Source organism: Amphimedon queenslandica, unplaced genomic scaffold, assembly GCF_000090795.2.
Source record: "Amphimedon queenslandica unplaced genomic scaffold, v1.1 AMPQUscaffold_12581, whole genome shotgun sequence".
NCBI classification, from domain to species: Eukaryota; Metazoa; Porifera; class Demospongiae; order Haplosclerida; family Niphatidae; genus Amphimedon; species Amphimedon queenslandica.
This window is the reverse complement of record NW_003547183.1, coordinates 11,553-23,676: the sequence shown is the minus strand read 5'-3', so window position 1 is coordinate 23,676 and position 12,124 is coordinate 11,553. Positions and strand designations below refer to the sequence as shown.

At 34.3% G+C, this 12,124-nt stretch overlaps 2 protein-coding genes and 1 long non-coding RNA gene across 4 annotated transcripts in view; 1 reads left to right on the top strand and 2 right to left on the bottom strand.

The window, feature by feature from the left end:
- Positions 1-2: 2 nt before the first annotated feature.
- LOC109587407 (serine-repeat antigen protein-like) lies at positions 3-482 on the top strand (the record flags this gene model as incomplete). The annotated part of the gene is made up of 1 exon (XM_020003645.1): positions 3-482. A coding segment is annotated over one exon (459 nt), but the record flags the coding sequence as incomplete, so codon positions are not given.
- Positions 483-5,752: 5,270 nt separating this feature from the next.
- Positions 5,753-12,124, bottom strand: part of LOC100633701 (RNA-binding protein NOB1-like) — a 10,741-nt gene continuing 4,369 nt past the window's right edge. Inside the window, exons 2-7 of the mRNA XM_020003644.1 lie at positions 8,579-8,733; positions 8,256-8,306; positions 7,821-7,938; positions 7,155-7,378; positions 6,694-6,791; positions 5,753-5,813 (exon numbers count right to left, since the gene is read on the bottom strand). Coding sequence (XP_019859203.1) covers positions 5,753-5,813; positions 6,694-6,791; positions 7,155-7,378; positions 7,821-7,938; positions 8,256-8,306; positions 8,579-8,733 — 707 coding nt within the window. The remainder of the gene's footprint in view (positions 5,814-6,693; positions 6,792-7,154; positions 7,379-7,820; positions 7,939-8,255; positions 8,307-8,578; positions 8,734-12,124) is intronic.
- On the bottom strand, positions 11,410-11,992 carry LOC109587409 (uncharacterized). Of its 2 annotated transcripts, XR_002187576.1 has the most exons (3): positions 11,845-11,992; positions 11,727-11,798; positions 11,410-11,656 (listed from the first exon to the last, which is right to left on the bottom strand). It is a non-coding gene; the product is annotated as an uncharacterized LOC109587409 (long non-coding RNA). The 2 variants fall into 2 exon arrangements; XR_002187575.1 differs by lacking the exon at positions 11,845-11,992 and having other exon boundaries at positions 11,727-11,826.

The following is a 12,124-nucleotide window of genomic DNA, read 5'->3' as shown; positions in this document are numbered from 1 at the left end:
AACAACCTATTGGCTCTACTGATGAACAACCTAATGGCTCTACTGGTGAACAACCTAGTGGCTCTACTGGTAAACAACCTATTGGCTCTACTGGTAAACAACCTATTGGCTCTGCTGATGAACAACCTAATGGCTGTACTGGTGAACAACCTATTGGCTCTACTGATGAACAACCTATTGGCTCTAGTGCCGGGAAACAACTTCCAAATGAAGATGTTGACCATGGGCCTACCGTTATGAATTTTAGGAATCAGGTGAATGCAAAATTAGAGGTGCTCAAAACAAAGAAAAAGTTGCTAGAGGACAAAAGACGTAAAACAAAAGAGGAAGAGAAGGCAATGTGGTCTTCATACTTTACTGAACGAGAAGAGAAAGAGGTTCCTAGAATGATGCAAGAAAATGAATGGAAGATTGAAATGCACATGAAACTAGATGAGTTGAAAAGGATGTCAGAAAAATAGAGCTAACCAGAAAATGTTAAAAGCTAACAACAATAATTAATTATTATAATTAAAAATTCAGTATTGAAATTAAAGATTATTTTTACATTAAGTTATTATAAAATATTTCATTGTTCACTCTCTGGTGGCGGGCAGTCAGTGTCTTCTATGTTCTCATTAACATTACCTATATCAGAAAAAGCATCGGGTGATTCTTTGCCACTGTTAGCCTTGGGGTCACTAACTGAAATAGGCTGAAAGCAGGCAGAAGGCATCACTAACGAGGCGAGTAGTGATTGTACCTTGTCAATATCTTGTCCGTTTTGAATAATTTCTTGTGCCATCTTCAATCTACGATCTTCTGCTTCCAACCTTCTCTTATCTATTTCACCAACTTTTGATAAAGCACTTATTTTTAATTCAAGTTCTTCTTTTCTTTCTAAGTGCTTTTGATGATCTGAGTCATCTTTTGCCTTCTGAGCTTCAATTTGCAATCTTGTACGTGCCAAATCTTTTTCATATTTCCTCTCTTCAAAAGAAATCTCTTTCTCTTTTAAGTCGAGTTCGGCCACTGCCTTTTCCTTCTCGATAGCAAATACTTTTTCTTTTGTGGCCGCTTTTTCCTTCTCGATATAAAGTTCTCGGTCCTGGCAAGTTTTACACTTTTCTATCGATCGCGTCCTCTGAAGCCACCAATCTCTTGTTCCTTCATCCTGGCCACAGTTGCTGCACCGTACTCTAGGCATGCTGAGCTTTTTGCAGAGAATTATAATTTCTGCAAAAAAATTAATAATCTGATTATATATAATTAATTTTTCACAAATAAAATAGGAACCGATGACGTCACACAGAATATGGTTTTGATAGTAGAGGGTCTACAATTATTTGAATTGAACTTGCTTAGTTTTAGCAAATTATAAGTTGAATAGATTTCAGGATTATACCATGCACAGTAAAAAGGTATACTAATTGTAGATCAAAACAAAGAATCATACCACAGTTTTAATGCACTGATATAATCAGGCAGTTCTCGACTTCTCTTGATGATTTTAGTATGATCTTAATGAAGCGGCAAGAAGTGGATTACAAAGTCTGTCCATGCCTACTTACATTAATTTTAATGTACTCATGTGATCGGTTTCCAACTCATTACTTGTACTGGCATAGACAGACTGCTCCCTTTTTTAACAATTAGAATTGGATGGAATTGGTGTGGTCATACTTCCAGACATCCATGTCAAAAGGAGGGGATTCTGGCTACGTGAGATTACAGATCATGCTAATCAAAATCACTTAGAACACAGATAATAGATATTAAGCTTTTCAAGTCTGTGACAGCACAAACTGAAAGTAGTAAACTGAGAGCCGGTAGCTAAATCCTTTATGCAGTCTGTTAGCTGAAGTTTTGCTGAGTGACAGCATTGTGATTAAAGAACAAGGGAGCTATAAGTCAGCAAGTAATATCATAGCACATAATCTTCACATGATCTGACCGCTTAAGTATAGTGCCTTATATGGTAGAAAACAGAAAAGGTCGATAACAGTTTTGGCTACAGAGAGTTTAGTCCTGATTTCTATGCATGCAGAGAAGCCCATGCAGTGCTCAGAACTCAAACTTCGTTACCTTCTAATACATTACATATTTCTTTTAAACTTTGTCTGTTTTTTACCAAATAAGTATAGTAAGTTCGGACTTCGCAATGTATATTATATTACTTTCAAAATAGTAAAATACATTAACATCATTACTTTATGCCCAAGCTACAGAATAATCATACATGCATGTATATTATAGCTACAACTTCATACTCATAGTCTCTCACTGTTCATATTAGGATTTAGGAATAACCAACTATGTGATCTGTGAAGCATGGTAGATGTGAAAAGCTTCTGGCCAATAGAACTTCAAAGAGCTAAGAAGTCTATGACTGCATGTACCTAAACCATGTACGAGAATTATTACGGTATACAGCATAGCAGGATATTTGTAAATGTCAATCAAATTGATGCTGCAATTGTTGTTGCATAAAAATGATAACAACTCAAAAAATTTTAATTGGTACAACACACACGTCAGGATATGTCACTAAAACTGTGTAACTTGGACACAAAAACCATTAAACAACTTAACAAACTTTCTACATAATGTAATACAATTTCAGAGCCAAAAAACCATGACTTTAATTTCTAAAATTTGCCGAGGCTACTATACTTAACAAAACTCAAAATTTTAATTGGGATTGCCTAAAACTTTCTATGCATAAGGACATCATGTGTCTTGGGGGTAATTTCAAAGCCTTAGAAAGTTTGAGTCGATTCCAATTCAAATGGATTTTTAAATAAATGTTTAAAGTTACTCACAAATCAGACCAAATCAGACGTCATTATTAAGTAATACATCCATCATCTCCTCTCAGTTACCATGTTTTATATATTCTTGTGATGGTTCCCTCAATATCAGTTCATAGGGTAATACTTGTAGTCTCTGGCAGGTCTCACTGTCCTTTATCTCACTAATAACGTCTCTGATAGTATATACAGTCTGGGACCAGTCCTGTAGAGCCACTCCCTTTATAAATGGAAACTAAAGATTTCAAATACTAATCACATCCAGTCTGATTTCATTATTGTATTGTGACCCATAGTTAGAGCAGAAGATAAAGAATAGTAGAGTAAAAGACCTGACGCTAGACCTCATTATTATTTTATCATATAATTAGAGAAAGAGGGGGAAAGGAGAGATTGTCATTGAAATTCTATTCATACCCTGTATATGTAGGTGAATGAAGCTTTATGTCAGTGAATATCTGGGTATGAATAGAATCTCAAAGATACTAAGAGGTATGAACAGAATCACATGATGGCACTATCAATCATTAACTGTGTATCTAGCTACAAGTTAATAGTCAGCAATTTTATTGTCTTTCTACAAAGTTTTCATTATTCCATTTTTACTGCATTGCCTATTCCAGTACAAGTATGTACATCCCAGCATATCTATGCAGCATTTATTTGTGCTATTTCCCTGTCCTTTTCCTATTTTATTCTTTGATATTTTTCCTTGATACAAAAACCAATAAAACCATTGTAAAACAATCATGATCAGTGTATTTGCCTAATGTAAATCTGTGACACAATGATTCAAAAGAGCTTGAATCAACAATTTTAACTATAAAAGGTATCAGGTATCCAGTGTACTTGATATTACAACCACTTAACACTTTGAAACAATCTTAATCTAAATTAATATAATTATTCTAAAGCCACTCACTTCAATGATAAATTAAAGTTTAAATTCTAAACAAAGTTCATCTTTAATGGCTTTTTTCTAGCAATTCCCTTCAGTGTTTCCTCTGGAGTCATCAATATAATTTAGCTTGATTTTCTTTGAGGACACTTTCAAGCTCTTCTTCACATGCTTAACTGTAGCTGGACAAAAAAACATGCATGCATCAGTTTGAAAAGTACAATTACTTTCCTTTATACAGGTACTACATTTTTCTATAGTATGCTTTCTGTGTAAAAATCCACCCTCTTTTGGGGTTATCAGCCAGCTACAGTTCATGCACTCTCAAAACCCCAGGGGTTTATTCTTGAAGTAACTCATGCTAACCAAATATATACAGCCAGTATTAAACTCTACAATAATGAATAGGAAGGGTGCCAAACTGCCAATGATACAAGTGAATGAAATTTTAATTTATTCGTTATTATTCCACTATGGTGATGAACTTTATGTTACACAGTTCACCAGCATGGTGGGTATAATGGGACGATGGTAGCAAATTTTTTAAATAAATTTACATAGACTACAGTCTAGATGTGAATCTGATAAATCCATGCACACTATAGACTTCTATCAAGATTCTATCAGTTTTTATTAGTTTCAGTATAAACAGAAGCATAAAACGGGCACAAAACTACATGCATACAGATTGCATTGTCTCCATTGCTGTGTAAACTTAGGCTGCGTTTACACTACTCCGCTCCACTGAATCCGAATAGTTTTTGCTATCACTGGTTTTAGGTGTTTACACTAATCCACCAGCTGCGTTTTCATTTGAACTTATCATTTGTTTACAGAAGTATCCGCTTAGGTATTCGTTTTCAAATGTCTCCGGATAAGTATCCGTTTTCATGTGTTTTAGTGTAAACGAAACCCGTATCCGTGACTAAAAGTCTCCGTTTTCCAATGAAACCGAAGTAGTGTAAACGCAGCCTTAATTTGCCAAATTTGTGTCCTTGTATATGTACACTATTGACTACATGTACAAACATGATGGTTAAAAATGGTGGGTTACAATGTACATTATCAAAATGCCAAATTTACCACAACTTCTTCCTAAAATGATCAGCTACATAAATTATACATTAAATTTTATCAACATATCAAATTTCGGCCTTAAATTAATAAGAAGTTATATTATAAATTTAGAATGACACAAATATCTTTCAACTATTTTTTCAATTACTTGTTCTTTGTTGGTTTGTATTGGATCAGTTCTTAAATTGGTTCCTCTTTGAGGTCCTCTCTCCTTCTCCAGCTGGTAAGTGAGTGCAATCAGTCGAAGATCAACAGCTGATAGACTTTGATAATCACCAGTCTTCTTAGAGAAATCAGTTACTGGAGGAGAAGGGAGAGAGAGAGAGAGGAGAAAGGCAAGTTTATGATAGTTGGCTAGATGCTGATTTATTCTTATACATAATGTACTTATGTTCTTTGAAAAATTTGCTCAAAAATTGGTCCAAAGTCCCAGTACTATAGTACAGTATAGAGTTGTTGGCCAAATTTTGCCAAAAATGAAAAGGAGAGAATTTTTCACTTTCATAATTTTTCATGATACAAGTACATATACGGGCTCTTATGTTGTGTAGAAATTTTGAGATGATTCTGATTTGAATTTTTTATGAAATTTTGACGTTAAATCAAAAATTGGACCAAGGCAAAGACTCTACATAAGCATAGAGAAGTTTTATTATTGAGAGATTTCCTGTACATGTACATGCAGTAGGGCACCTTTTTTCAAGAGCTATAAATTTAGTGGATATATAATTCACTGTATCAAATTTTGCGATTTTTTCCCCAAATCAAATTTTCCGCACCAATACAATAAATCCGAGGAATTTTTTTGCGAATAGCAACAAAATCTGTGAAATCTGCAAAATATATAGCCCTCAATAAAAGGCACCCTAATGTATATATACATAATGCATATTCATTAATGACTTACTCTGAGTCCTTTATGACTGAACTGTTTATCACTGAGTGATGAATAATGAGTGAGGCCATCTTTACCAACATCAGCTAGCACTTAAATCATTGACTTGTTGCCACAGTAAGGACAAAACAACAGACCACTTTTAAAATAAACCCTATTAATAATAACAACAACAACAATAATAGTAATAACAATTTGTTTGTTTCTTAGCAAAAATATCATAACATTGTGTAGTCGGCTTCAGTTGAGAAGAAACCACCACCACCCCTTATAACTTTTGTGTCACTAATGCTAGCAAATTTGAAATTTATAATAGTTGCATAACGGGTTCTTAAAATATCCTTACCAATTTTGGAGTTTTTAGGTACTTTGGAAGGTTCTAAATGGGTTCTTCCGCTTGAAATAAAAGGGAATCACCATGAAAAATTTGTATGCATCATTCTGATGAATATTATTTGCATAATTATCATTACAAATAGTCAAAAAATGTTTTTTATTGAAAAAACAACAAATCATATCATGCTAGACCTACTATTATTCAACAAGGAGTCTTTCTTGAGAAGAAATCTGCTATCACTCTACAGTCTTCTTGATCATCGTTGTTCTTAACTGCCCATCACACTTGTCAATTCATCCATATTCCGAGCTCTATACCAACTAAAAACAGGCACCAGAAACAAGAAAAGGATAGATGGGGGTAGCAGCAACCACTGTAGAGGTACAATAGATAATAAAGTAAGTTAAAGGAGAAGAAACGCTCGAAGAATGACAGAGCTTGCACATTGCAGCCATATTTGGGCAGGGCTACACATGACGTTTTAATGATAAAAACATTAATTTACTTCCGTTTCTTCTGAACTGAAACTGGCTGTAGTCCTTCTATTGATTGGTGGGTGCTGAATATATGCACAGTTGAATATAGAAAAAAGATTCAACCCCAAAATACAGTCTCATATGTAAATCTATATAAGCATGAAATAAATACATGTACTTGTACGTTTAATTGTGTAATTGTGTATCTTTTCTTGGCTTACTTGAAGCAGGCCTTGCATTGTTGAGCGTAGGTTCTTATTCTCTTGATTAACATTCCATCAATGGAGACTACATTAAGACCAATCTGTAATAGGACATTCTGAGAGAGAGGGAGAGGGAGAGAGAGAGAGAGAGGGAGAGGGAGAAGTAAGAATAGAGGAAAAAAAGAAATACAAGTGTACATGTACATGTAGGAGGAATGAGAAAAAGATGGTAGTCATAATAAAATGACCATCAAAATGCTTAAAATTCACAAAATTAATTCCTTCCAAAATTTCCTGCTATACAGTATATAAATTCATTACAGACATAGGTGATGTACATGAATATTTTTACACCAAATGTATACATGAAAACATAAACCAAATGTACATGTACATGTATGCTAATAATACTGCATAGAGTAAGCCCCTCTAATAAACCACAGTAATTAATAAACACACACTGTACTAGTGAATATTACCTGCATAGCATAGTCAGTGGTCATACAACCAACAGATATCTCATCAATAGTCTCCTCCATCAATCCACCAATACTATCACAAACTGACTGATAATTATCAGGAGTAATCCAACTATCATCATCATCCTCTCCCTCTCCATCTTCCTCTCCTCTTTCCTCCTCCTCCTCTTCTTCTAATTGTTCCTCAAGAATGTCATTAGTTAGTGCTGTATCTTTATCTCCATCTATAAATATGTACATGTGCATCATTATGAGTGTGTGTGTGTAGATTGGAATATGAAAAAGGCAATTTATTTTAAGCATCATTTGGGGTGATTTCGGGGCCATTTTTTCGAAAAAACCATGGGCTATAGCCTTGGGTATCTTTCAGAATTTTGGCATTTTTTTAAATGGCTGTAACTTGAAAAATTGAAGTTGGAATCAGCTCAAACTTTCTATACAGCATAAGGACATCAATATGTATCAGAAAATGTAATAAAACTTGGAGTGATTTCGGAGCCATTTTTCAGAAAAAAAACCAAAGCCTTGGGTAATTTTCAGAATTTTTGCATTTTCTTAAAATGGCCGTAACTTTGAAAATTGAGGTCTGAATCAACTCAAACTTTCAACAGAGCATAATATGAAAATACTATTAGTCAATGGGAGTAGATATAGTACAGTCTTTACCTTGTTCTCTTTCTTTCTCTCTGTCTTCTTTACTGCTAATGCTTTGTTCAGTTGATGTATCATCACATTCTTTATTAATATCAACATCATTGAGGGAGTCACTCAATGTTGCTTCATTCTACAATAATAAATAAAATTAGCAACTAAAATTAATAACTAAAATTAATAAATAAAATAAATAAATAAATAAATAAACAACAACAATCTGGGGATGATTTCGAAGCCATTTTCAGAAAAACCATAGACTATATACAGTCTTTGCTTTTTACCAAAAACCTGCTACTTTTAAAAAATGGTCGCAACTCAAAAGAAAATGTAAAATAAAATGTTTTAGAATCACATTTTAAGCTACACATTGTACATGTACATGTGTAAGTATTTGAGTGACAAGTAGATCAGAAGAATTGTCAATAATTATTTCTTGTATAGTCTTACCTTCTGTGGCTTCTTTCCAGTGTAGAAACCAGCTGTAGAATAAGGTATCCTCTGAAAATAATAATAATGATAATAATATTAATGATTATTAATGACATTAATCACACTAAATTTTGTCAAGCAATTATAAATTTACATTGTATATTGACTGGTGGTTCTTATTTAATGATTTATTGACAGTTCCACATAAAAATGACTGGCTCTGTAAGAAGTTCCTTAACCTTCCATTACATGTACATTAATAAAAATATTACATGGAAATTATGACTTTAAAATTATAATTATACTGATATTTTTCAATTTCATTGTATTTATTTATTTACTTGTTGTTCTTTGTTGGTTTGTATTGGGTCAGTTCTTAAATTGGTTCCTCTTTGAGGTCCTCTCTCCTTCTCCAGCTGGTAAGTGAGTGCAATCAGTCGAAGATCAACAGCTGATAGACTTTGATAATCACCAGTCTTCTTAGAGAAATCAGTTACTAGAGGAGAAGGAGAGGGAGGGAAGAAAGGAAAACATGAAAGGAAGAATAAAAGTTTATGATAGTTGGTTAGATGCTCATTTTCATAATTTCTTCTTATACATAATGTACTTATGCTGTGTAGAAATGCTGAAAAAGTTGCTCCAAAATTGGTCCAAAGTCCCTGTACTATATAATAGTAAAGGGTTATTGGCAAAATTTCACCATAAATGAAATCTCAATTTTTATAATTTTTCCTGATACATATACATGTTCTTATGTTGTGTACAAAATTTGAGCCAATTCCAATTAAAAATAAATTTTTAATGAAATTTTAAAGTTACTCCAAAATTACCCAGACGTCATTATTATGCATGAACAAATAACATTAATTAATTATGCAGTACAATATAAAGCATAATCTCCTCTCAGTTACCATGTTTTATATATTCTTGTGATGGTTCTTTCAATATCAGTTCATAGGGTAATACTTGTAGTCTCTGGCGGGTCTCACTGTCCTTTATCTCACTAATAACGTCTCTGATAGTATATACAGTCTGGGACCAGTCCTGTAGAGCCGCTCCCTTTATAAATGGACCGGAATCAACTACTAAACAGCTCACTTTGCTGTTCACTCTCGATTTACTCATGGTCGGTCCGCGGTCGATCGTGTACCATCATAGATATTATAGACTACGTAACCTATAATACGTAGTCTATAATATCTATGGTACCATGCATGGGCGCGGTCATTTGCTGTATCTAATTAATTTATAATACGTCATTATTGACAGTTTGACACCACTCTTGTTGACACAAATTCACAAAAGGTCACAAAGCTGGCTCTTCAGTCTTCATGCAGCAGTTTTTATGGAAAATATTGCCACATCGATTATCGTTAAATATTTGGTCCAATCGCGGGAGCAGCAGCCAAGTCAGCCCTACAAATACGAGTATACAACTGAATCTGGAAAATTTGGCTAGCTGTGATGTGCCATATCAACATGATTATTCCTATCAGCACAGCCCCCAGCAAAAACTTCAACCTGCAAGTAATGAACAAAGATCCGATCCGTATTCATGTAATAAACAACCTTCATGCCAGGAAACCATAGATGGTACTGGGGAAACATATTATCACATTAATCCGGACACGTACTCTCAACCAAAGGCAAGTCATGAAAGCAAGCAGATGACAGGCCATGGTACCACATTTAACCAAAATAAAGGTGCTCATATGAACAAAGAAGGAAGATGTATTGAAGTCAGTAGCACAAAGTATGAGTCCATGGTCAAGAACGACTGCAAAGCGGGCAAAAAGCAGCATCAGTGCTGTGAAGCTGAGCAGTTTGCAGAATCTAGTATGAATGCAGAAGGGAGATTCAAAGTAAGGAAAAAGTTGTTAGAGGACAAAAGACATAAAGCAGAGGAAGAAGACAAAGAGATGTGGTCTACATACCAAAAGGAACAAGAAGAAAAAGAGGTTCTTAGGATGATAAGGCTTAATGAACTTAAGATTCAAATGTATATAGAATTTGAAGAGAAGCATCTGAGACTACAAAAAAACAACAGTTGAATAGCAACTGAGCTCATACAGAGCTACAAAAATGTTAAAGTTTAGAATCTATATCATTATCATTTATATAGCATCTAGTATAATACTATAACTATTTTATGCAGATAAAAATGAATAATGAACTTCTAATTAACTAGAATTAACAGTCGATGTCTCTGCTTCCAAGTTTTCACTGACATTTTCATCATTATTCTCCTCATGCTCATCATTGTCAATGGCCAAGGAATCAGCAAAAATTGCTGAATGAGGCATTAAAAGAGAAGCTGGTAGTAATATTGCTTCCATCTTGTCAATATTTTTATCGCCCTCCATATTTTGAAATGTTTCTAGTCTTCTGTTTTCCATTACCTTGAGTTCTTTCACCCTTTCTAATTCGGCCATACCAAGTTTTTCTGCAGCATTTGCTTTCAACTTTACTGCCTGATAGTGCAATTCGGCTGTCTTCTGCTGCCTCTCAAGCATATCTAGTTGTGCTTTTGCCTGCTTTAGCTCACGTTCTTCATCTGATTTGGCCTTTTCTTCATCTTTTTTCTTAGTCTGCTCAAACTCCCACTTTTTGTAGTCTAATTCTTTATCAAATTTTCGTTCAGCACTTGCAAGCTGTTGCTGTTGTAGTTCCAAAGCTTTGTCTTTTTCTGCATCAGCATCCTGCTTTCTACAAGATTTACATTTATCTATGGACTGAGTGATCTTAAACCATTCGCTTTTTCCTTCCAGTTGGCCACAGGTATTGCACTTTATTTGAGGCATCTTTGTAAATAATGATGTGCTCCACCCAACGCCCACGTGAGGTGGTGCAAAATGATTGTATTGATTGATGAGCCACCTGGCTTCACTGAGCCACCACTTATAGAGCATAAAGGCAAACTTATTATTATTATAACTAGGATATTTACAATCTACTCCCTCACCCTGATGTACATGTACAAGATACCAAGGTGCATGCATACAAACAGAATTACAGTTCATCTGCAAGGGTATAGAAGGTTTTTTGCTGTTCTGCCTCACTAAAATTCCTATTTCTCATAATACCATGCAAAATTAACATACCAGTGCGTGTATTACTTCAATTTAGAACCATAATCAAAAGCTTACATGTATCAACTTTAGGCATCCATAGCTATAATACAAATTTCAATTGGATATGCACTGCAACGATGAGGTTGCCACTAAAAACATTATTTCACTAATTAATTATAACTTTAGTATCGTTTTCTTTTTGTCCCACAACTGGCGATATCATTGGAAGAAAAAGGAGACACTTGACTGGATCTAGTGGGTATGGCTTTTTATGAGTATAAGATGAACAAAAATTGAATTAGACACTAGCTGGGCCAAAGAAATGAGGAATTTGGAAAAAGAAGGATACTAAATAAAAAGGAGAGAGAGAAAAGAGGGTGGTTATACTCTACTGGTAAATTCTATTCATAGTTCATACCAACATTACACACCATGATAGTCATAGCCCATAATAGAGGAAGACAGTGTATTCATCATCTACACATCAGCACTATAGGAATAATACAAATTTATTCATGAAGCTAATTGAAACTGACCTTATATAGTGTCATATCACATTTCAAGCAATTTCTTTTCCAAGCGGCAATTTTTAAAGTTATTCACTCAACACACTGCAAAGAACTAGAAGAAATCCTAGAGACGAGAGAATAAGGCTCTAGCCTTGAATGCAAAACTAAGGCCAATCTGCAATAAAACTGACATTCTAAAAGAAGAGAAAGATAGAGGGAAAATAACTAAATATAACAAAATCACTGCATGATTATTATCAAGAGTGGATAAATTATTTTAGGGAGAGTGTCTAACCCTAGTCTCGCG